A 26,560-nucleotide genomic window follows, 5' to 3' on the forward strand; every position below is an offset into this window, starting at 1 on the left:
TCATTTCATAGACAGCTAGTTTACTATTCTTTGCCTTCCTACTCTTTCAGTTCTTAAAGGAGGAAAAATGCATGCCTCAGATTTCCATTTGGCTCTTGCTAACTCAAGGTGCTAGGGGAGGGCTGTATAAAGAATAGAACTACTTTAAGTGATTATTGATTTCTGCTATAATTGCTCTGCATGTTTAACTCAAGGTAACCATACTTGTAGATGGCCGTTTTCCTTTTAAAAGGTTCAGTGAAGTGTCCTGAGAAGTTGGTAATATACTTTCTGAAACTTTTTTGATAAACTAGTCGAGATCTCTTTAGCTCTCTCTTTAGCTCAGGAGTACACAGAGTGAACCATAGGTGCAAATCAGAATATTGACATCTCTGTATACTTAATTTGCATCTACAGTTTGGTAGGTGAACGTGCAAGTCACCCTGAGCTGTGCTTGTTCTGAGCCACTGGTTCAATTATTGGTGCTTAGAGTGGACACGATGAACTCTCATCTGTTGTTTATAAATGAAATGCTAAAGTTATGGAATTTTTTAAAGAAAATTGCTAAAAAGAATAATTTGTTTTTCACATTTCCCCTCTGTTAATTTACAAGCTAGACCTCGTGTCAAGACAAGTTGATGAAGTCTAGTATCTTACATAAAAAATAATTACAGTATTGTTTGATTAAAAGCCATGAGAAGTAATGGTAGCTATAAATTACCTATTAATTTACTATATGAAACAATAACATTCATTTTAATAATCTTGGACTAGCAGTGAAAGGGAAAGTGCCAATAGAAACAAAGATATTGACATTATCTATGAGTTAATTAGGTTATACAGTGCACCAGTGAAATGTTGTGTAACATTCTGTAGTGACTTTTATGTCCTGCTCTCATATTATTTCCGGTAGGGAAAACATCTGGCTGAAATGACCATTTCACATTTTCTTTTGCCTTTTTTAGGCTGATGAGCAAGCCATGCTAGAAGATACATTGGTTGCACTGTTTGACTTGGAAAAAGTTACTTTTTACTTCAGACAATCAGAGCCAGAACCATTAGTTGCGAGTGAGTAATTATAATTAGTATCTGGGCTTTACTGTTCAGAAACATTTTCTGTGTTTCTAACATTTTTCTCTCCTAGAACATTACCTCCCACAGGGAATATTATATAATTTGGGATTATGTAGAATTAGTAGATCTGTAGCTCTCCTAATATTCCTAGATTTCCTGAAATACAACTAACATCAATGACAATGCAGAATCACTATCTGGCAATGTCAGTAACCTTGGGGGCAAAACTGTTTGCTTAACTGAATTTTCCACTGGGAGTATGTGACTGCATCAGGAAAGTCCCTGGAAAATCTAGTTGTTATTGAAGAGTCATGTGTAAAATAAGCTTGAAGGTCTTAATAGAGAAATGCAACTGAGATGCGATGGAGAAGCATAAAAACCATTTCATCGTCTGAAAGACAAAGTAGATCTTAGAAGAGTTCCTTGAAAGGAGATGGCAAATACTGTTGAAATAGCTTTAAACTGTGGAAGAAACTTCCTCTGAGACCTGCTGGTGCAGACATTCAGGGTCCTGAACCCTTCCTCCCAATACTCGCCCAGCTCGCAGGAAGGGACCATCTCTGCAGTTTGCTGTTTGTACCCTTCATTCATTTTCAGCCACTCCTTTATTAATATGGTTTTCCTGCAGAGAACTTTGTTTAGTGAGCAAAAAGCTCTCATTTTTTCCTAAGTCTCATAACTCCCCTGGGAAGGGAGGAAAGCATGTCTGCTTCACATCAAGCTTTTCTAAAACAATTCCCTTGCCGGATCGAGACCACACATGAGAGAACTTCTGCAATAACCAAAACCAGAAGAGACAGAGCTCCTCCACAAAGCTGCCCATGCTCTGAAGAATTCAGTAACGCAGGGCTGGTAGTCAGGTAGGAATTAGCCTATCTAAGACCGTATTTATTTCTGTATAATTCAAGTAAGGACGCTGTTCAGACTGTTTGTTTTAAAAAGAAGCCCTGCCGAGCCAGGTAATAACATGGAACCAGAGCTACAGGAGAGCCCCCTGATGGGGAGTTAACCCCGTACCTATATAATGAACTGTTCGCATTACTGTGTCTTCCAGCTGAGGCGTCTGTGCTAAAACAGAGATAAATGGAAAGTCCGTGTGGTCTGGGCTTGTACTAAATTCTGTATTTCCTTTTAGTTTAAGTGCTGCCACCACAGTCATCCTGACTATGGTTACAGAAGACAAGGAATTGGCTAATTTGGTTTTTCCATTTATGATTCTGCATAATCAATAAAAGAAAGTATTTTTCTTATTACCAAAAATAGTGAAAAATGTTTCTTCAGAATCTTTTCCATTTAGGTACAAAGTAATTTATGCACACAGCATAAAAACGACATGATAATATTATTAATGCCAGTCACTAAATTTTATTGTTACCGCTTTCAACTTAGAGACTTATATGTGGAAGTGATACTTAAACAGGAAATAAATACAAAGCTTAAATTGAATTAAAGTAACTTCCTTTGAGAGATTTAGCTAAACAGCAAATTTTTGTCAACTTTTGCTCATGGTCATTACATGTTAATCATCTGGCATAATATACACAGTGTATGTTTGGGGAATCACTGTAATACTGCTAGTTGCCCTGACCTCTGCACCAGTTGCTGTATGACAACATTTAGCTTGTCAAAGTGTAATGAAACGTGCTCTTACAGTTCTATATATTCTAGCATAATATGTTTGTTTTCTCAGCTGAGTCCTGATTTTTAATAATAATTTAATGAATATGCTGGTAGCTACTGTATATTTACTTGCGTTCTATCCCACGCAAATCTGAGGAGAATCTGACTCTGTGTATCACACTGACCTTACACATCATGCACCCGAGGGAGGCATGTGAAATATGGCTAAAGGTATCCTTCCAGTGATTTCAAACTATGTGCTGTATGTAGATGTTTCTTCAGATTTACAGGGAGTATGAGTAGGATGTTACCAACTACATTATTTGCGTAGTATTTTTGCTGTCGTTGACAGGCTGGCAAAGATAATAGTCATTGCTTTTCTGTTTGTCTGATTCCTGATAATGGATAGACCAAAAGTGACTACAGCAGCTCTGAGTATGATGTAAAGTACCGCATGCGTTAGTTTTGTATCTGTAGAGATTTTTATCTAACTGTGTGAATTTTGGGTGCACGTTTCTGGAAAAGGACGTGTCATTGCTTTTAACGAGACAGTAACACTGACCGTTTTCTTAGATGTACCGATCACATACCAAGCAGAAGGAAGCCGGCAAACCCTGAAGGTTTACTTCTACCTTGATAGTTACCATTTTGAACAGCTTCCTCAAAGACTGAAGAATGGAGGGGGATTTAAAATCCACCCAGTACTTTTTTCACAAGGTAACTTGAGTTCTGATTTCCTCCCCTCCCATTTCTTCACATAATATTTAACTCTCTTTAGAACCCTACTTAGTCACTCTGATTTAAATCCTTTGTAACTATAAGGGTACAATGCTTATATTTAAATATGTTGTTTAATGTGGGCATCTATGGAGTACTAAGAATTAAAATATGAATTTAAGAAATGCTAAGGTTTTTGATGAAAAGTAGTCTTGAGTATACATTTCTAAGTTTATAACTGTTAGAGGATTCCAACACCAAAGAATGAATCCTCTTTCATCAATATTGTTTTGTTTTTTGTAGACATTAGTGGACTACAGTAAGACCATGAAACTTGCTTTTAGAAGTGTTTTGCGTTCAAAATGCTATTGTTATCTTTTCCTGTTACTTCAAATTTAAAGACTAAATTGTTATCCCCTTAGAACTCTGTCTCTTTAAAATATTATGAAGACTTAAATAACATTTTCAGGCTTTTGTAGTTGTGACACTGCAAACGTTACTGAAGTGATGAACGGTGGCACTGATGCTCAGACTGTTCATAAATTGCAGGCAGCCTGCATTAGCTGCAGTGTCATTACAGGCATCAGGAGCGTGGAGTTTGATTCACTGAAATGGTGAATGCGAGGTGCTGATTGCCTTGAGCCGCCTTTGATTTCAGAGGGAGCTGAAAGTACTCCGTACCTTGTAAAAGGCTTCCAGGGTCTGTGTGGAATAGGCAGAAGTCAGGCATACAAATGAAGGTTTTGAGGAGGGTTTGGTCTCTGGTAGATAGGGAGGATGTAAAAGGAAATAGCAAACAGTAAGATATGTGAGGAAATAGCTGAATTTACTGTAAACTTAAAACATACATTTTTTAAAAAAATAAGTCTGATTTTTTAAGCAAACTAATAAAGACAGACTTCAGTGGATTTCTTTTGAACAGATTGATTTCAGTCATAGGGGAAAGTCACAATACTGAGCAGTAGACACATTTCAGAAGAGCAGACAAAAAGGCACATGAAAGAGAACAGAAAATACCTTGGTTCAGATGAAATCCTGGAAAGAGTAGTTTTTTTAGATTTGGAAGGGCATTCAGTGTGCTACAGAATTTATTTTGCAGATTTTTTTCCCTTTCTTTTTCCTGAAGCCCAAAATAGTAGAGTCTTAGGATAAGCATCTTTGTAGTCAGCTAAAGGAAAAGGACTAAGATTCATTCAAGTGTTACATCTGCTTAATAATTTTCAGTAATATCAAAGATTTCTTCTTACCAAATTTCTTTAATTTTCACTGCTCATAGCAGTGTCTACTGTGAAATCAGACCGAGTTTCTTGGGTGTTTATTAAGTAGGATCTTGAAAACATCTAAGGACAGAAACTGTAACCTATCCCTCTACTTGACTGCCCTAATGTTGAAAAAGTGTTTTCTTTCTATCAAGTTAAAGCATCCCTTGTTTTGATTTATGTCCATTGCCTCTTGTCCTGTCAGCATGCACTGTTGTGAAGAGCCTGGCTCTGTCTTCTCATTGACCTTCTGATAGCTAATGGCACCTGACTAGTAGGTCCTCCTCAAAGTCATCACTTGTATAGGCTGAACAAGCTCAGGTCTCTCAGCCTCTCCTCACAGAGCATGTGCTCCACCCCATGACCATCTTCGTGGCCCTCTACTCTAACTCTTTGCAGTTGATCAACAGTTTTCATGTACTGTGGGGCCTAAAACTAGACACAGCATTCAAGATGCTGTCTAATGAGTGTTGAATAAAGTGAGGACAAGCACTTCTTTCAGTCTACTGGCCATGTTTGCATTAGTACAGTTTAGGATGCTCTTGGCCTTTTTGGTTGCCAGAGAACACTTCAGGCTCATGTTCAGCTAGCTGTCTAACACGACTCCGAGGTCCTTCTCAGCAGAGCTTCTCTTTAGGCTCTACCTTTCCAGGTGCAGGACTTGACATTTGTCCTTGTTCAGTTTCATAAGGTTCCTGCTGGCCCATTCCTCCAGCCTGTCTAGGTCCGTCTGTAGGGGGCCCTGCACTTGAGTATATCTACTGCTTCTCCCAATTCAGTATTAGCTGCAAACTTGGCTTACCACCTCCAGGTAAGTGATAATGATGTTGAACAATATAGATCCCAGTGGTATTCTGCTTGTAATGGGCCCTTAGGTAGATCATGTCCCATTAGCTACTACCCTTTGAGCCTATCCATCCTTCCAGGTGTTTTTCCCATTCAGTTGTCTATGCATTCAGACAGTAATATCCTAACCTGGATTCAAGAATTCCACAGAAGACATGTTTGTAAGGAAAGCTTCCTTACAAAAAAGCTTTCTAATATATCAGATAGAAAAAATATTAAACCCTTCGAAAAGGGGAGATCCAAAGCACACACTATGGGATTCTCTGCCAGCACCCGTGAGCTTGGCCCCTGCAGTGCCTGTAGAGGCAGAACTGTGTGCTCCAGCCAGTCCTGACAGAAGACTGAGTTTCTCGGTTGGGTGATCTAATTGGATGAAAACAACTTTATGCCAGTAAAATAAGCAGCATGGATTATCAACTCTGTTTGCACTAAAGTGCTATTATAAATGGAGTTCAGCAGATATTTTTGTGGGGGCTTTCGGGTGTGACTTGGTACCAAGGAAGTTAAGAAGCTAATGACTGTTGAAATTTAGTATTTTTCACACAGAAGTAGAATTACAAACTCTGAAAGCACAGAAGGGGAGTGTAATTTGCATGTTCTTTCACAATAAATGAATTATTTATTAACTGGTCATATTAAGCAGTACAGGCAGAATTAATATTCTGCGTGCAGCTGAAGCTGTAAGACGGCAACATGTTTCCATCAGAACTCAGCTTATTGCTTGCATTTTCTGATGGGGTGAGGAATTCTTAGAATGTGTATGGATTATTAAAGTGGCGATATTCCTAACTGTAAAATCTATAATGCTTCTCTCCAAAAAAATTATTTAACTAAGAGCCTATGTTTTATGTTATAATAAGGTTAACCTCTTAATGGGAAATCTTAATTTTTCCAGTCCAAAATTTCTTGAGAACGCTTGATTTGACTTAATTTATCTAAATTAAAGGGGCTGGAGAAATGTTCTTTTTTTATTTCTTTTTTTGAAAGCTATTGCTAGGAAGAACATCCCAAAACGGAATGGTAGTGCATTCATTTTTTTCCTCCTTTTAATTTCTGTGCAATGACTGTGTGAGATACAATCCTTCCTTTAATGGAAGTCTTTGTTTAGTTCCTGAGTTCTTGTAGCAATATTCATCCTTGCTTTGTTGAAGTGAATTCAACAAAGGTGGACATAGTCAATTATTTGACTTTAGAAACTTACTTGACCCCTGAAAAGGAGCTTATAGGGTCTTTTCAGAGATCCAGAGAAGTTTGCTTTACTTGATCCCAAAGATGACATTCACATTATCAATGGGAATAACTAGAGGTTTGAGTGCTCCACATCTCCCAAAAGCATGCTTTATAAGAACTTGTTAGGTCTCCCTCTGTGAAAGCAGCTGGTACATTAATCCTTTCTTTCCTCTACCCCAGCTCATTCTACTGTTCCAGGATATATCAGAACTAAAAATCACATTTACATTCACAGGGCAGGAGTACTTTAATTAGAGCAATGGAACTCAAACTAGCGCTCTCCTTTATATTTTCCACAGGGCAAGAAATACAATTTTTCTTGTAAATGAAATCTTAAAGAGAGATCTGTATGAATTTGATGACATACGGAAACAGCTCAGCAATCCACAGTGGGGTCACAGCCTCAAGGTTAAAAAGTAATTCACTAGTGTGTGAACAAAGCTACAAAGAGGGCGAATACTAAATATTTAATACTGATATTTCTCTTCTTCATTCTCCTTTCTCTTTTCACAGCATTGGAGAGCATGGAAGGATATTATTACAGAGACAGTGTCTCAGTGGAAGAATTTCAAGCCCAGATTAATGCAGCCTCACTAGAAAAAGTCAAGCAGTATAACCAGAAACTACGGTGGGTAATAAACCAACATTCCTAAGATTAGTTTACCGAGTTCTGCTTTTCAACTCAGTTTCTATGACACATCTTTAAACTGAAGTGTGTTGTATGGTGATTGTTTTTTGGTGCGTGATTGAATAAGATCCCAGATTCATGATTCTGGCTTTTCTGATTTAAAAAATAGTGTTGTTTTCCTCAAAGCTGATCACCTTCCTCCCTGCCACCCACCATACTAATGGGAATATAAACATTTTTGGATATTTGCATCAGCTTCAAGTATGAGTTACAGAGTGCGTACTTGCCAGTATATGTAAAAAAATTATGAAGCTGTGTATTTCGGTAAATATTTCATTAGAAGTTGCACATAAAGACAGAATTTCTGGTATACAAAATAATTTATTAGTTATGAAGTAAAATAATAAATATGTGCACATAGATCACTCTTGCATCTCACTGTGTCTGTGAATAACACCTGTTTGAGTGTTACTTGCACATGAGTTGAAGAAAAAGGTTGCAAAGGACTGCAGTAAAATCACATCTATGCACTTTTAAAATTCTTGAATCGGACGGAAACACTATCATTTCATTAGACTGTTACGCAGCTTTTAAAAGCAGCAGAGAATAGGAGTTAAAAAAAGAGAATAAAGACTGTGGAGAAGGAGAAAAAAGACAAATGAGGGTCTGGGTTTTTTCCCCACTTCCTTCACCTGTTGGCCCACTCCTGTCTTTGGAAGGTTTTCTTCATGGATCTTGCAAAAGTATTTCTCTAATGTGTTATCGAAGCGGTGGACTTTCTAGATTCTGTTTTAATCTAAGTAGTACTATAGCAAAAGTGATTTTGAAGCCAGTTGTATTTGGTGAGTGCTTTATACATCATTTTTTTGTGACACCTCTGTCAGTGCACTTTTATGTAATGACAAATGTAGTATTTATTTAGTCTATTTTCCACTTTCTTGTATTAGTACTTCCTATTTGGAAAATAAACTTCCTCCTGAGTATTAATTTGACAATGGTTATGTTATAAATCAATTTTACTGAAAGCTTTGGTCATGCCAATATTTGGCCTAGATGAAATCAGCTGGTGTTGGAAAGAGATTTTTATCAGATGGACAAAGCAAGACTTTTTGTGCTGTTCTTTCTATGAATAGGCCCAATTTAGCCCCCATGAAAATCCTTAAAAGAAATTCTTCCTGACTTTATGCTCTAGTGTTCCCTGACCTTGCTTACCTCATGTGTTAGGACCCCCATTCATGCTGTGGCTCTAATGAGGTACATTCCTCTTACGGTGTTGTGAGTCACAGCTCTGATCAGTTGCTGACCTCCAAGGCCCAGTTTTGCAAGAAGTTACTATGAAAAAGTTAGAATTCAACAAAAATTACCATGGGCAGCTCTAAGAATAGGAAAACTTTGGATTTTTTTCCAGCCATCTAATGTCTGATGAAAACATTCAGTAATTGATTTTTTGTTTGCTTTTTGGTGAACTCTACTCATTTCTTAAATGAAGCACAAAAAGCTTCAGGAATTCACTGGCATAACGTGAAGAGGAAAAACAGAAAAGCAGATGCTTCACTCTTGTTCTGCCATTTGCTAGCCTCTGTAGGTGTTTGGCCAGGAGAATCTAATAAAGTAACTACAGCAGCAAAAGATACTAACATTTGGATAATTGCTCTAAAGGAGAACAAAAAAGCGAAATTAAATATTCCCTGGAAACATACTCAAGTGCAGTAATACTATCTTAAACTCTTCACGTGGAAGAAATCCTCTGTGCAGAACCACCTAATCAGTAATAAAATAAGTCATCCAAGACAGAATCCATAAACCATTCTCCGTAGAAAAGGAATGCATTGCTTGCTTGTGAAATGACCAGCTGATGACCATCTTATAATCTCTCCATCATTACAGCAGTGGAAAGCAAACGAGAGCAACAGCAAAGGAAGAAGTAGTGAGAGAAGAGGATGGGGACTAGTGGGAATGAAACCACTGGTTGGCAGCCAAGCCATCTGTTGATGGGAACTCTTGACACAAGTTCCAGCTTCTTTTATTCCTGATGCATTTGAATAATAATGCTCTAATAATGTGAAACAGAGGAGACCACTTTGTTGTCTATGGTCCCACTTACAGAGGCATTGGCCTAACTTGGGATGTACCCAAGCAGGGCGGTAAAGTTAATAATGAGTAGTACCTTTGTTCAGCTATCTCTTAATTTTTTGTGGTGAAGTCTTGTTAAAGTTTGAGTACATAGAACATTTTTGAGAAATGGGGTGTCTTTTGAGTGACAAATCTGATACTGATGTGTGCCTTAAAAGAATTCATTTACAAATTTGAGTGAATCAAAAGATATATTAGTAAATTTTTAGTAGATTTCAGGAAAGATAACTTTTATCCATCATATAAAGTCAAGAAGCTGAATCCTTGCTTTTATTGCAAAATTCATTCATAACTATGGAACTGTGACCAGCTTTTCCACAATATCAGAAGTGATACAATAAATCCAGGTGCAAAATTGTCCTCCTTGACACTGATTTGAGCATCATAAGAGCTTCTGTCTTTCATGGTTCTTGCTCTGGGGCTTTTGCAAATACTATTTCAGTTATGAAATAGTAATGATAAGATTGTCATTTTTATGAGAATGCCTGAAAGTTCAAAATTGGTTACAGAATTTCATGCTTATGTGGAATGGAGAGAATGTCCCTCCATCTTCTGTAATAGACTTAACCCTAGCTATTTGCATTAACTTTTTTCCTAAGTCTAGCAAAGCTGATTTTTTCTACGATTCCTGAGGCAACATCCCCTACCCCAGCAATCACAATAACGATGTTATTTTTTTAAAAAAACAACCAATACCTAGTTTATGAAATTTCTGAAACTACTGGGAAATCTTCAGCATCTGGCCTACAATTATTCTTAATCGTGCTGGATTTCTGTTTCACAGTCAGCCAGATTGCACTTATTTTTATAGTTCACCAATTCTGTTTCTCTGACACTGATAAGGAAGGAAAAGTTATGCTCAAATTCTGTTTGCAAGTTGATCTGGTGCTAGTAGTTGCCAGCAATGTAAATTTAACCTCATCAAACTGTTTGCTAATGAGAAACATGCAGTACAACCAAGTGAAAATAATTAGGTCAGCAAAGATTTTAAAGGTCTTTATTACTATGTGTTTGATAGCTCAGCAGTTGCCTTCTAAATTAGAAGAGGACCAGAAAGAACCTGTGTATCTGACCTGTACAGAGGCTGATGTTAAGTGAGCCTGTTCTTTGTTCTCCTGCCTCCTCCCACTTTTCCCCATTTTCATCCTTTGGTGCTCCTTGCCATTTGAATCGTCTTTTTTCCTCCTGAATCAGTCCTTTTGCTTTCACAGATACCAGAGACTGTTCTGCTTCAAGAGCGCAGGCCACAATGGAGTTTGAATCTATAACTACTACAAGTGCTGATAGGAATAACAAAAACTCAGAAATGCACTCTATTTACTTGGACTGCTTGGTTGGTTGAAGTATTCTCTTGCAAATCTTGAGTTGTGTAGTTGTAAAAGCATGAGAGTAAACCTTAGCTGTAATTTTTAAAGCATTACTGCTTTAAGAATTACTTAATTAGAATGCATTCTGTCCTTTGAATATGATTTTTTTATGTTTTGTAAAGGTCTCTCTCCTGTAGAGTGAGATTCAATATGGTAGCTATTATTATGTTACATAGAAATAAATCTTATGGTCACGACTTCAACCAAAAGATTGGTGGCAATGCAGGCCTGTTGGAAGCTGGGACAGGCCCCATCTGACAGGTTAACTGAATGGCCATTACTCAGCCAGTCCTTGGCCTGAATAGTGACTTTAAGATAAAACATTTGGTTGAATATGAGAACACTTTTTATCCTCAGAGAAATCAGGTTTTGGATTAGCTACCTGCAAAAAATAAGCCGTTTTTTAAAATGGACCTTGATGAGTGTAGGAATGACAACTTCAGTAATGTTTGTCCAAGTTATCAGAGGTTTGGACTTGATGGCTCAAAGTAGGACTTTCAGTCTACAGTAGTAAGGAAACTTGCTCTTCCAGTCGTCTTTTCTCTGTGAGTATTTGACGTTTTATCAGATTAGTCTTTCTTTTTTTGTTTGTGAATTCTGTTTCTGGGAAAAATTTGGGTCCCTCCTATGACATTTTATTAAAATGCAGTTTTCTACAGAGGCTCCTGGTTAGCTTCTTAATCAGAAAAGTCCAAGCACATCTGCTCTTTAAGAGTTTTTTTCCTGGACACGTTTGTGCACATGAGGGATCTATCTCAAAGGCAGAGAGGATGTTCAGGGCACAGGTCATTCGGTGGGATGCAGGACTGTGGCTGTACCAAGTATGCTTCCAGCTTCTGGGTCTCCACAGTATGTTTCGCTGCACGTTGTTGTCTGCAAGAGTAAACTATGTTGGAATATGGGTGCCTAAAACTGCACATCTGTATACCTGTTTGGATTCCAAAACTGTCTATGCAGATAATTTTTAGCTGATGAGAAATCAGTGAAATCACTGGCTTTTAGATTCATAAGCATTTTTAATGCCTCTTCAGCACTCAAGCTTGAATTTAGACATCTAAACACCTTTAAAATTTGGTTTGCGATGTTATGGTGGCTTGCGTTGGGAATATTCAGAGGGAAATAAGCAAAATAATAGATGAAGGTGAGGTTAAGAGAGCTCTACTTTCCCATAACTTTTCTTTTATCCCCAGCATGGCACTTTCTTGTGACAACCCTGACTACATGATGACCCACTTCTTCACTCCAAAGATAGGATCACACTGTGGGAAAGACAGCTGAGGGTTGCTATCCATCCCCACCACTGGTGTGGGTGCTAATTATCGCTGTGTACTAATTAACTTGCCTGTGCATCAATAGACAAAGAAGGTCTGGAAAAAATGTTCCTTCCTTCCTGCCTACCATTCTGTGTGATTTGGAATTATTCTTTGAAGTCAGCTGTGTCCAGGGTTATTGGCAGCTACTTTTGTAGCCTGTTGTACAGCAGTAATAGAAGAAAAATTAAAGCAGGAAAGGAAAAAGGCCATTTTTAGTGCTTTTTTTTTTTCCCTATGTTGCTGCTTTCTTGGGTATCATTTTTAGGAGGTAAATGCAAGTCTGTTACGCTAAGGAAGCAATTATAATCAGTGACTCTAATGACAAATGATTAGCTAACTACTGTCATTATATTGAACGTCTGATTACGCTGAATGTAATATTTGTCATTTTAAAGTGTTTCATTTACAATGTAACTTCAAACAGTTTCTCTGTCTGAAACCTCCTGTATTTAATTTGTGTCATAAGTAAGTAGCCCTCCACAGAATGATGGCAAATTTAATTTAATTCTTTATTCAGGGATGTTATAATCCATGAGATTTTCAAGTTGTTGGGTTTTCTTGTTTGTTTTTCCCTTTTTTAAAAAAGACAAGAAAAGAAAAGTATTTCTGCCCCTAGAATTTATGCAAGCATGGAAGAAAATCTGAGGAATATAACATCTTTCTTACTTATACACGCACGTATACACGCACAGCAGCCCCTCAAGCTGCAGGCTTCTTGGCAGGCTGATGTTTTCCGTATCCTGTATAATTTAGGCAAGGCAGAAAATAGATGTAATGGCACTCATGGCTTCAGGCTGAACTAAAATTCTCTAATAGTTGCTTTGGTATAAATGAGATACAATGACATAAAGGACATATCCACTTACAGATGGTTAATTACTGTGAAAGAGTGAACTTGTCTGTCTCTGGAACAAACTGATGGGTCCTCCAGATGATACCTGCGTTATCACTAAGACCAATCATGTATCAAATCCTGTAATAAATGCATTAAAATCCACCTTAAACCTAGCAGATTCTTTCCCCCACTGTTTCCAGTGGAAAGCTTTTTCCAAACCAGATTGCTCGTGTGATTAAGAAGCTTATGCTGTTTGTCCTTGTGCTGCTATTGTCCCGTGATTTTAGTCTTACTCTCCTTTCCCTCATGTCTGTCCACCTGGTAATGAGCAAAATTAACAGTTGTTGTCATTGCCATCAAATTCAGAAAAGAGTAACCTGAGGAGAGTTACAGGTTTCAGAAAGTGATTCTGTGAAAATATTTTCTTTTCAGTGCAGTGGGATATTTATAAAGCAGGTGAAAAAGTGTTTTCTTATTTTCAATACTAAGTATTTGATACATTGCTTTGTGTTTAAAAAGCAACACTAAAACTGGGCTGCAATGCTACATAGACAAATTTATCAGGTAGTTTATATGACTATAAAAATTTGAAATCAAATGCCTTTTGGATTTTTAAGATGTGGTTCCAAATGAACTAGATAGTCGTGGCTGAACTCTCTCTAAATGCAAAATCTTTATGAAGGAGAGATTGAAAATCAAGCATTCACTCTGAAGGACATAACAAGGAAATAATAGCTAAATTTGTCTCCTGATGAACTTAATGAGAAGCATTTTAGGCAGAACAGAAATTAAGATTCATCGCATTTAAGTGAAGCAAGACCAGAGAGAGAATAGAGAGATCCTGGACAAAGTAAATTAAATTTGTCTAGCTGGTCTAAAAGATACTGCCAGCTGGCTTGAATTTAGCTTTGTTGTGTTTTTTTTTTTTTCTCTCCTAGCGTTTGCCCATTCTGTGAACGTAAATTCATTGTTTCTTTGGACTTTTGACAAAGTATGATCAGTATTTATTAAAGGTAGCGTTCTGAAATGAAAAATTATGTGTCTTGATAGATTATATATACTGGTTCGTTGCTTGCTGAGGTGGCCATCAGGTTCATTCTACTTGCTTTATCCTCTGCAAACGCAGAGAACACATCTCCGCAGTGATCAAAGGTGGAGCCTTTGCTTTCACTCCTGGACACTGATGGGAATCCAGCCCGAGCCTGCAGCTTGTCCAGCTCGTAGCTGTAGTAGAAACCCTGACCACCCAATGACTGTTTGGCGTGTTGTCTTTTTTAACAGTGTATTCCATGTCTGGAATATCAGGAGCCATAAAGGAGACATCTACTGTCTGAAAGGCAAATGTGGAAGCAATTAGTTTGTACTAATGGGTTCAGTGTGGATTCGGCTGTTTGGATAATGATGGGAGAAGCTGGAAGGCAGCTGTAACTGGATTGTGGCCTGAGAACTTCCCTTTAACATCACAAATAGGATGGCTTCAAGTGATCTCAGGAAGTAGGTAGAGATGCTGGAGACTAGATTCCTGGAAAAATAGGGATTAAAATATAGCATGTGAAAAGTGGACAGTGTTACAGAGAGCAAATTGTATTTTTTCCATTTTTTGTTGTCCATGACTTTCTGTCTTCATATTTCTGCGCTGACATTTCTATGATCTGCTGCATGTATGTTTATAAAGGTTTGAGAGTAAGGCTGTGATGTGCCTGCTGGGATAGTAGGGCAGTGTCTTTGCAAGCATCCTCCTTAGTTTACACATCAGATACTTGTACTTATCTTAACATCAATTTCTCAACATGCCCTTTTCACAGACTGGAGAGAGTTTAAATTGGTGAGAGACCAGTAGTTTAGCCAGATGCTGCAGACTCACAAGAAAATGAGGAGCACTATGAAGAATCATCCCCTCTGTTTAAGTGTGCAGTTTATCATGAATTTGGTTTTTCAGGGTTGAAAGTCTTTGTCCCAGCTATGCTCCCAGTCCACTCTACTAAAGCAGACAGTTGCCAAGAAAGCCCTGAAATTTAATTTCTTGAAATTTTCTTAATACCTCTCCCAACTTGTAGATATTTCTGTGCATAATTAAATCTAATGATTCTCCTCTTTTCTGAGTGTTTTGCTTGTCTCATCTTACAGTCACATCTTCCTCCCTGTAGACTGCACTGTTTCCCAGAGCTCTGTTTGCTTACACTTACAGTAGAGACTGACAGTAGCTGGTTTGTCACTTTGAGCCTGGAGTAAGCCAGGAATCATAGAATCATTTAGGTTGGAAAAGACCCTTAAAATTGTAGAGTCCAACCATTAACCTAACACTGCCAAGTCCACCACTCAACCACGTCCCTAAGCACCACATCTACATGTCTTTTAAATACCTCCAGGGATGGTGGCTCAACCGCTTCCCTGGGCAGCCTGTTGCAATGCTTGACAACCTTTTCAGTGAAGAAATTTTTCTTAATATCAAATCTAAACCTCCCCTGGAACAACTTCTATATACTTCTATGTTATAAATAGTATGCTTTGTAGTTTGTGCTGAAGAAAAGAATTAGGGATACTAATTCTAGTGCTTTTTGACTCTGTACCTCTGTACTGATGTATCCTTTGCCATGTGTTAACCATGCTTGTCTACATGATCTTGAATATCTTGTGACCAAGGGATTGAAAATTGAGTACAATTAAAACACATTTCCATCCTTCTGTTGAGGATGGTATGAATTTATTTATATGTATGCCACAGTGATGAAGAAAATAGAAAAGACTAACTTTTTCTCTGCTGTAACATCAGAGCAAAACCTTTCTAGAGCAGAACACCCAATTTACCTTTATTTACTACTATAACGCAATTACCTGCCCTCCTCCCTGTCCCTCACTCCAATCACTTCTTTTCTATCCTTATATTTAAAAGAAAAGATGATCAACATCTAGGATAACCCTATAGGCTTTCTGGAACAACAAACTGAGAGTAAGACTAGAAACTTGGCTTTGCCTGAATTATTTGTGTGTATGAAGTTACTCAGGAATGCATGTCTGTACAGATTTGGAGCCTCCTTAGAGTTCGGTTTTCAGTATTTCACATTTTCAGGATTTTACATGTCCACATCAATTTTGAAGGGTACCCTGTAAAATATTTCACTAGTAAAAAACCAGTAATACTTCTGCATCTCCTTTGTACTCAAGTTCTGGGAAAACATCTTGGAAAAACATTCATCTTGTGATAGATTTTTCTTTTTGAAAAAAAAAAACTTTTCTTTTGTTACCTCATTCCAGTGCAAGTTTCCCCTGGTTTACTTGTCCTATTATTTGACATTGTTATATAGGGGATACCTTACAAAAGCGGAACACAGCAATGATCCCCTGTAGTTTTAATGCCTATTGGATTTTCTACTTTTTATTTTAAAGAAAGGCTTTTCTGCTACAGCTTAGAGAAATTGTGAGGCTTTTAGAAGCAAAACTAGCATCACATTTGCAGACAAAGAACGATGATTTCATTCTTGTTCATTTCAAATGGATTAGAAAATATTGTCCAAATTGGGCACCATGCCAGGATTGCTATTAACTTTTCCCATAAAATATGATTAAGGACTTTAACAAGCATTTAGTAATTAAGTGAAGTGCTTTGGAAATTTATATGCTGTCCACAGTTTGTCATGTTCTGTAAAATACTGAAGACAGTTTTTATGAAAAGCAATAAAAATAAAGCACTTGAGAAACATCTGGGAGTGTTATCTGATTGTGGAGGGGGGAATAGTTTCATTTGTAACGGGATATTTTTATATTTAAAATTAATGTTGTGGATAGCTGATTTTTGTTTGTTCTTTAGGTTAATGAATAATTGGCTGAATTAATGGGGTAATTCCTATGATTGTATATCCTGTTCTAGTGTCGATGTTGCTTGGGTTTGTACCCTGAGTTGATTATTTTTCGTGTACTCCATTAATGTGTGTACCGTTCTATATTTAGTTTTTAGTTTCATTTAATGCATCTGAATTTACTGAAATAACAGTCCAAAGAGCATGGGAGTGCTGAACAGACTCTGAATGAAGCACATTTTCCTATGGCATGGCAGGAAAAAAATAGTATAGGCTTTCAGTTCGATAATGTTCAGTGAACGGCAGGGCGATGCTTTGTTTTTTAGCTTTGCTAACAAAGAAAAAGGTTGGTCTGTTGCTGCTGAGGTAGCTTTTATGTGCTGTGGCCACTCAAAGTGATTTATGAGTAATTTTCTCTGCAAACCTTTTTTCCTTCCAATAGTCTCCCGCTTCCTTTGACACAGAGTACATTCTGGATCATGCAACAGGCTTAATGGAATAATAGAACTAGATTAGCTTTGTTGTGCTTTCTGAGTGGATTAATTCAGACCTTAAATGTGGGAGAAGATGCTTTTCAAAACTGCGAAGCTATGGGAAGCAAAGTCTACTAGAATTAAAGGTGGCTGGATTTTGTTTTTGTCAGCTCAGTTATTGCAGATTACTGAAGAATAAAAGGCGATTCAAATCTGCAGTCTGCACCCTTGCCCTGCAAGTATGTAACAATGTGAATAACTTCTCTCATGGATAGAACAATTAAAAAGTGGGGAGAGCTATTTTTATCCATATGTGTTATATGAATCAACGTTTTCATGACTGGAAGATCCAGGTGATCCTGTCATTTGAGAGTTAGGATGCAAGGATCGAATCTTTTCAGTGTTTATTTTCGTATCTTATTGCAACTGAAATTTGGTGACCACACTGCATCATTCCAGCCTGGTTGTGGCTCAGCTCTGACCTTTGCTCCTTGTGCACAGGCAATGGAGCTGGATCATAGGGATACCTTGAGGTTTCCGCTCAAGAATCGTTTGTTTGGGTTTTTTTTCCCCCTACATGTTCCACAGTTCAGTGGGGTTTTTCTTGTTTTGTTTTGTTTTAACCTTGCCAGAATTGCTGCAGTGGTGGCTGTTGCCTGGTTCTCACTGGATGCCTCATCCAGGCAGGGAAGTCCACCAGGTGTTTCTATTTTCAACTGCCTCAGCAGGTTTTAGGAGCTTTTCAACCATGAGAATGAGTTTTGTGATTGGTGAATCATGGAACAGTTTGAGTTGGAAGAGACCTTTAAAGATCATCTGCCATAGGCATGGACAATTTTTTTTTTTTCCTTAAGCAATACCGCAGAGAAACTGCAATCTTATCACAGAGATATGTAAGACATTTCCTCTGCTTATGAGATGTTTAATGATAGCTCATCTGTGGTAAGCAATGAATTTGCTTATAAGGTAGTAAGAAAAAAAAATTCCTCTAGGGTTCCTGGGTTAAAGGAGACGGGAGAAGAGCTCCGTGTCTCCTGTGTGCTCTTTGCTAAAGCTCCTTTCTAGTGTTGAATAAGAGAAGTTTCCCTATTTTAGGAGAGAAGGAAAGCATGGAAGCCCTCTGTACAAATATCAGCCTCCTTTATGACACAAACAAATTAGCCAACCTTTGTCTTTTGGAACAGTGCATGTTACATTTGTCTATTTTACAGAAACTTTTTCTGGTACTATTCATTGCTAAATGAAAGGTTATATAAGGAACTGGGAGAATGTGGGCTGATAAGCTTTAGTACACAATAGATAAACCTGATACAGTAAGCATGCTTTCTCTATCCCATTTGTGTTCTGCAGGTACATGCCTGTTTTCTTTGGCTTTTGCTTTCATGCACTAATTCATTTTCAAAGAAGTGTGCAGAAATTGTAAAGAAAGGCAGTTTGGTTTTTATTTGCACCTGCATGCATGAGCACACACATTGCAAATGCCGTTTTGCTTGTATGATACGTATTTGCTCCTTGTAGGGTTTTTGCTTTTTTATTTCTTTTTATGTCGTGAGCTTGTGTAGGTTTCCTCTGTCAGTACTGTGTTTTATGTTTGGCATTCTGGTTTTATATTATTGCAGCTATATACAGCTAGTATAAAATCCTCTTTTAGCATGAAATTAAAAAAAAAAAATATCTGATTTTAGGTGGTGTCTAAGAATAGTCGCTTCCATACCTTTTGTTCAGGAGTTTAAACAACTAACAGTTTTTGCCTTATTCTGTTTGTTCTTTCAGGGCATTCTACCTGGACAAGTCAAACTTGCCTCCAAATTCAACATCTAAAGCGGCTTATATAGATAAGGTAAATAAAAATATTAAGTACTTAATTAAACTTTGCATATTACACCCTGTGTTATTGTAATCCTTTCCTGAGGCTTTCTTAATTCCATGGAAAAACGGAATTATTTAAAGCAGGATGAGGCGAGGGGGGTGGGCAGGGAAAGGAGGAGCTCCCTTGCAGCACTTGGCCCACCTGTGTTTTAGGGGTATGTGGTGCCATGTGGTTCTGTATCAAAGGGTGTGGCTGGAGGGCATCAACATACTTGAGAAGGGGAACCATAGCTTTCCTCTTTCACTGTGCTTTCAGAGCAATGCAATTGCTCCAAGAGTATCTAGGGAGTGGAAGAATAGGTTTGGGGGAGAGCAGGTACAGGCAGAAATTCTTTGCTCTGAAAACTGGAAGTGCTGTTCCAGATTAAATACTCCTTCAGCACCCTGCTCAGAAGTCTTTCTTCTGAACTTCCTCATTTATGCTTTCTTCAAATGCCTTAATCTGTCTTTAAACCCCTGTGTCTGAGAAATCCCAGGGGCTATGAAAATTCATTTAATGCTCTTTGCTATTGTTGCCCATATTGCAGCCCAATAGGGGGAAAAAACCAAGTTCCTAGGGTCTTGCCTATGCTGATTTCAAAAGTGATTGAGCTACTGTAGCTTGAGAAATACAGTGATCATAAGCTGAGCCCTATGACCGACGAAAATTTTGTCAGTATTGTCCAGCATGAGTGTTAAGTGACATGGTTCCTGTTTCTTGGATCCATGATGGACTGCATGGGAGGGAAGGAGGACATGTGCCTGTGCCTCTCCTTCCCTGAGGAGCCAGCAATGTAACTTTCTAAGCAGTTACAGGTGCAGTGGGAGACATTTAGCTTTATGTGGAGTGCTCGTTACCCTTAAACCTGTTCCTTGTTTCAGTGAAAAGTTCAAGAGCAAGACGAAAGCACCTCAGAATCCAGATCTGACCAAGGGATGCTAGGTTAAGCTATATGCATTTATTTTGCAATTGGAGCAAGCTAAAAGTGCGTGATCTGTTAGTGGCTGTGCCTTTTGTGCTATTCTCCACAGCTCTGCATTAGTAAATGGCACCAGCTAAAATCAGTTTAAGTGGATGCAAGTTAAACCAATAGGACCTAAACCAAGTTAAATCTGTTTGTGCCCAGGTTAAATATACTGGTTGTTGTAATTGATTTACTTGACCTCTATGCTTTCCAATGAAGGAGCAAGTGAGGCTGTAATTTCCTGAATTGGTTAAAACTGCCTTTAGGGAATGAATCTGTCTTTCAAAAGATTGATTCTTTGAGTAGCAGGGGGGTTTGTTGCAATCTTTAAGTGTTTCTGGAGTAAAAAGAATAGGGAATTTGGAATTATGTATGAGGTCTGCAAAACTGTCTTGTGAATATCTCTTTTACACAAGGCACCATGAGATGATGTTTTTCATTGCTAGACCACTCTTGAAGGTTTCTCTTTTGAGAGCAGCCTTCCCCTTGAAGCTGCCTTATTTACTAGGTGGATCATTTATTTTCCATATGGTAATGCTGAGGTTATTCTAAGTTCTGCTATGAAGTTAACTGTTCTTGTTTTGTAGTATGTTTTTCTCACTTCTATTCATTTTCATTTTTCCGTGTTGTTAGTCACGATTAGGAACTAGGCACTTGTATAAATAAAGGACAGTGTTGTCTTAATTATAAGCTGATTTTCTCAGCGAGTCAGTTAACCAGTCTTGGCATCCCTCCTGTATGTGCATACAGTTGTAGGTTGCCTGTTCATGGTGTCCCATCTTTGCCAATGCCATTAATGGAAATGGCACTGATGGGTCTATTCAGTCTATTGAAGTGAAAAACACTTTTGTAGGCAGGACTGGGAATGAAACAGTCAGTGACAGTAAGAATTTAAAAGTTTGAAAAAGCTGTCATAGGTCACGTAACAGAAGTCTGTGTGCTCTGTGTTTATGTTATGGAATTTGGCTTCAGTTTTCTCAGCCAGCCCTGCCATTCCATCTGCATCTGTGATGACCCGCTCTAAAAGAGCGTTTCATGTGCTCTCAGGAGCAAATATTTAATCTCTCTCTTCCTCTCTTGCAGCTGATGAGGCCTCTCAATTGCTTGGATGAACTTTACCGACTGATAGGGTCCTTTATCCGATCCAAGCGCACCGCTGCCTGTGCGTACACTGCGTGCAGTGCTTCCGGAGTTGGATTGCTTTCAGTGTCTTCTGAACTCTGTAGCAGGCTTGGAGCTTGTCACATCATTATGTGCAACAGTGGAGTTCACCGGTATGACAATTTCTTTTCCTCCCTTTATTTCAGTCAGTTATTCAGTCATTGCAGGTTGGAGACTGCAGCTTTTTATTTATAGAGAGGTCTTACACTAAATATTCTATATCTTAGACTAAGTATCTAACACACTTCAAAGATTTGTGGTGCAATTCTAGAATGGTATTTGCAGAGATTGACAGAGATGAGCAGTACAATTTTGTTTTGTCCAATTGCAATGGATTGCTCAACATTCAAGTCAGAAAAAGGCAGAAATCTTAATTGCTAAAGCAGAAAAAGGAAGGTTTCCTAGGTGAAGAACATATACCATATTAAACTCTTAATACATGCAAGAAATGCTGAAATTTGTGTTTGCTTTGTAAGATAGAGGGAATCGTAGTAGAGCTTGTTTCAAGAAAAAAAAAACGAAACAGAAGAGAGATGCATTTTTGCAGGCATGCCTTATGATAACTACAAGTTCAGCCTATAGAACAGTAGGTGTCATTAATACAATATAAAGAAAATGAACTAAGCTATAATCTACTGATCTTTGTCATCAACACGAAGAGATTTTAATAGACATATGTACATATGACAATAGCATCATTATAGAGCTCTCTAGTACTTAGTGATATTCATCAAAGGCAGCAGTATGTTTATGTTCCAGCTGGGCAAATTACAATTTTTTTGTATGTTATAACAAAAAAGTAAAAGAGTACAACAGAGAGGAGGGGGAAAAACCCAACAAACAAATAACCAAACATAATCGAGAATCTGATGCTAAATACTTGCTCTTTTTATAAGAATTCCAAACTGCAAATTACAGGTAGCAATATGTGCTCCTTTGTTTCTGATCTATGAAAATTCTTATTTTAGCAGACTTGGTTACCAGTACATTATATTAGAATGAACATTACTTTCTCTTCATTTTAAGTAATGTCCTTTCTTTAAAAGAGCTTTGAGGAGGAAAAAAAAAAAAAGCAACATAGCTGCAATGCAGATTATTAGGCATGGAAAACAGGAAAAGCTCCATACAAGGCCAACACAATTAAGTTGTATAAAACCAGTTCTTGCCATTTCTTTTACCAGAGTTTGCAGCAGACTATTTGTATTACTCTTTATCACAAATATATGTAGTATGCTGTAAACTGTACTTGATTTTAGGCGATAGCTGAAAAAGGCTGTATTATTTAACTCTAGTCACTATATCAGATTAAGATGGAAATACTGTATAGCATGGACTGACATGAAGCTATCATTTCAGAAGACCATGAAGCTGTACAACTTTTCTCTGGCTCTTTATTGGTTTCAGTTTTGTGTCTTACGTGATCAGAAAAGATTTTGGGCTTAATTCTGCTGTTTTTTAAATAAAGCTGAAAAAGACTACTTTTGGGTTTCATTATGATTTCATGGATTCAGTTCAGAATTTGCCAATATATTTGGACCAAAAATTCTTATAGTTTAAGATTAAAGTCAGAGCAACTTTAATAACCCAAATAAATTATTACCCCACAGTGTGTGGGTCACAAAATATTCAGAATAATTTGGTGACTGAATAAGAAATTATATGCTTGATTCCAAATGTGAGCTGTTTTTAGCTGAAAATAAGTTGTTCAACAAATTTCTGCTCAAAACTAGGGGTAATTCAAAGGTATAAACTATTAAATGTGTATTTAAGTATATTTAAAACCGCAAAATATTAGAAAACCAACATACTGGATTTCAGGACTATTATGAGCAATGGGAATGGGGTTTAAATGCGTTATGTCTGGGTTTCCATCTAGATGTTAAAGGATTCAGGATCACCTGTTTACATAAAGTAAAGGTGCAAAACGCTTCTCTCTAAAGCATGACTAGTTTCACTTCACAGAGGGTCCATTTGAGCTTTTGTGCAAGATACTGTTACTTCGCTTAATATGGCCTTTGTGGCAACCATCTGTTCAGAGAATGAAACATCAACTCTTGGCGTTATCAGAGGCGTTTTAAGATAGACCCTCCAGGAAAAAGGAATGCATTACTTGAGATTTTATAGGTACTCAAAGAGTTTTTGCCCTGAATTTCCAAAAGTTCAGAAGAAAACTCATGTATTTAGAGACTAGAAGGGATCCTTATTTTTTCCAATTTTTTGAAGTGGTAAAAGTTGAAGAAGTTTTTTAACAAGTTTCCTGAACTTCTGCTACTAAATTTTGCTGTGTTTTTGTGAGCCGACTCCCCTTGCTGCTCTGCAGAGTGAAACTGTCTTGCAGCACCATAAAATCCTGTGAGGAGGAGAGAAGAGGGAAGAGTAAGATGCCGAATATGATTGAGTCCCATAGACGTAGATGATGTTGCTTGTTGCCTGCAATCTTGAAGGCTTAATTCTTCTATCTGTTGGAATATTATTTAATCAGGGCAGATAATGTTGCAAAATAATGCTCTTGAAGTTTAAAGTTAGTTCTTTAGAGTTCAAGCTACTGATTTTCAGTAAGAGAGGATATTTATCTCTGGTTGTGTTCAGCAGTGTATCTGGCCTTCTGTGTTCTTAGAAACTAAACGCTGTGAAGTGCTTGATTGTGATCAGTTGCGGAAATCCACGTGTTGTAAGCCCAGACCAAGGACTCGCCGCTGTTTTTTTTTTTTTTAACACTATGCTAAGGATATTAAATGAGTTGAAAATTGGTATTGCCTACAGATGCTACAAGGCAAGCAGTTGAGGGAAAAATGGGAATTGTCCTTGCAGGTTAAACTTTGAAAGTATATTCTTCTCTTACCAGTCTTGCCAGCTTAAAAATGAAGAATAATCAACTCAGAACAAAGTTCATGTATACTTTCTTTTAAAAAATCCTCTCATTTTAGCCTAATTTCTATGATTGGTCTCTAATGGGAGAGAATGTTGGAGAGTCTGTGAAAGAGTACAGGGTGCTCTGCTGATCAGCATCATTCTTTTGTTCATGGGGAGTGGGAACTGAGCAAACCATTAATCTGTCAGAATTTAGATATATTTAATAGATTTTAAACAAAATATATGTGAACCTTCCCTCACTCAATTTGTCTGTCTTTTACTGAACTGAGCGGTGTTTTCTCAACTCAGGTGTCACGGAATTGACAGGGAGTGAGAAAGGGGCAGTTTCTGCCACCCCTCCTTCTAACCAGGAGCAAATCCCAGATAGCTTGGGAGGGAGGCGCTGGGTTGCAATCCAATGCAGAAGAGGCCAAGAACTATGAAACAGCAGCTTTGTCTGCTTTGACAGTGATTGCTGATCTCTGGATCAGCAGTGTCTTGGTTTCTGACTTCTCTGTGATCCATATTAAATTGCTTTTTACACAGCACTAGGCTAAAACAGCTTGACAGAGTTCATATTTTTATCCCTATATCCGAGATAATACTGGGGATTTTGAATTGCTGGTGATTGCTTTGCTTTGATTTTTATTATGACAATATGTTTACCAATTTACATTAAAGCCTGAAATCCTATATCTATTTCAGACAGCAGTCCTTTTCAAGTACATTTCGATCACCATAAAAACAAGGGTAGGGAAAAGTATGTCCCTTCAACCTTCGCTGTCCTAAGTGACATGTGAATACCACAACTCTCCTTGGACTATCATAAGCGAACATGCCTTGTTGATCAACATCAGAAACAGAGCTCTAAATTACTCCAAGAAATCAATAGTTTGCATTTCTATTTTTCCTTTTTTATCATCCATAATTATACCTCTGACTGCCAATCAGCCGTCACCCTGTAAACAATGCTCTGCTTTCTTTACTTGTATTTGTTCTGTTTGAAGTTGCAATCACTCTGCACAAATGTAGGTGATGAAAGGCGCTTTTAAATTTTACTGCATCACGATGCTAGCTCCTGCTGGAGGGAGAAGAGCAAGACTGCATTGCACAGACATGCCTTAGCCTCTTTCCATGCCAAAATGAAATTAGGTGCAGCAGCTGCAGAAGTCTATTCAGGGACCATAGGCCTTACAGGCTCAAAGGAATCGTTTAAAGCATCCAAATGAAACAAATTCCAAGTTTATTTCAAATTTTGCATTTCCTGGAGGATCAAGAGAAAAGAAGCCTTTTATAATCTTGATGAACCCCAGAAAAATCACTGTCTTATTTTTTTTTCTGAATTTTAATTTCCCCTCCAGAAAGTCTCTCCTTAGTGTTACCATCCTTCAAGCAGTGGGGTTCTGGCTGGCAGACGCTTGGCTGAATGATGAGGCAGGTTTTGCCAAGGGTTGATTATGCTGTCTCCTGTAGCTGGCACAGCTCCTGCAGTCCAGCTAAACCTGCTCCATCTTCCACATAGCAAAGCAGAGTAACACCATAAGCTGTCCATCATGGCCAGCTGCCTTTCTGTGAATCAGATGAAACAAGGTGACGAACAGGTACTCTGAATTTATATTTTAGACATTCTATCCTAAGAATTCTTCCTTTCAGATTATTTTAGAAATTTTTCTGTAGGACTTTAGTTCTGAGCTCAATGACTGTGTGCTATAAAAAAAGTCTCTTTGAAGTTTCACAGCTGTATTTAGGCTGGCTATTAGCTCCACAGTGAGAAAGCTTTCTCAGATCAATGGGACCACTTTCAGGAGGCAGGTCAGTGCAGGCTGAAAAACTAATCCTTGCTCCTCTCCAGCTGTCTGGTCTAAACTGTGCTTTTAGTCCTGCTACCTTCCCATTTAGTACCTTCTCTTCTATTTTTTAAATGGCAGTTTTGTTATGCCTGCCTCCAGTTAGTGTATTTTTGTGTTACCTTACCTGCTGAGGCATAAACAAACTTTTCTTTCCATAAGGAGAGTAGAATGTTTCATTCCATGCTGGTTACTATTTGAGCATGGTTATTTAATTGTTAAAATATGTGAGAATTTGCCTTAAGACAAAATAAACAAGACATTTAGCACAAATAGGTTGTTTCTGCAGTGACGATCTTTTTATTTTGATCTGTATGTGCCTTTCATAGGCAACCTACGTTTTTGCTTTGTTATCTCTAATATGTATGTGAAGGACTATAGTCTTAGAGTTCTCTTGCATGTTTTAAATTCTGAGACACTGTTTCATTTAAAACGCAATCTCAAAATGCAGAGAAGTGCATAAAGCGCACTGAGACAGATAAGATGGATCTAAGTTGTTACTAGTATGGATTTCAAGGTGTTCTTTTTTTTTCCTATTTGGATTCCTTTTAAAATTATGGACATTTAGTAGCGGGGTTGACACACAACTCGATCACCGTGCTCTGTAGAATCATC

At 37.9% G+C, this 26,560-nt stretch overlaps 1 protein-coding gene across 1 annotated transcript in view; it reads left to right on the forward strand.

Annotated features, from left to right (window-relative positions):
• Positions 1–26,560, forward strand: part of PREX2 (phosphatidylinositol-3,4,5-trisphosphate dependent Rac exchange factor 2) — a 181,531-nt gene that overhangs the window by 138,918 nt on the left and 16,053 nt on the right. The window contains exons 33-37 of the mRNA XM_086609368.1: positions 945–1,047; positions 3,247–3,390; positions 7,239–7,353; positions 19,045–19,111; positions 21,168–21,358. Of these exons, the coding sequence (XP_086465494.1) occupies positions 945–1,047; positions 3,247–3,390; positions 7,239–7,353; positions 19,045–19,111; positions 21,168–21,358 (620 nt within the window). The remainder of the gene's footprint in view (positions 1–944; positions 1,048–3,246; positions 3,391–7,238; positions 7,354–19,044; positions 19,112–21,167; positions 21,359–26,560) is intronic.

The sequence above is a fragment of the Tauraco erythrolophus genome, chromosome 3 (genome assembly GCF_009769465.1).
Source record: "Tauraco erythrolophus isolate bTauEry1 chromosome 3, bTauEry1.pri, whole genome shotgun sequence".
NCBI classification, from domain to species: domain Eukaryota; kingdom Metazoa; phylum Chordata; class Aves; order Musophagiformes; family Musophagidae; genus Tauraco; species Tauraco erythrolophus.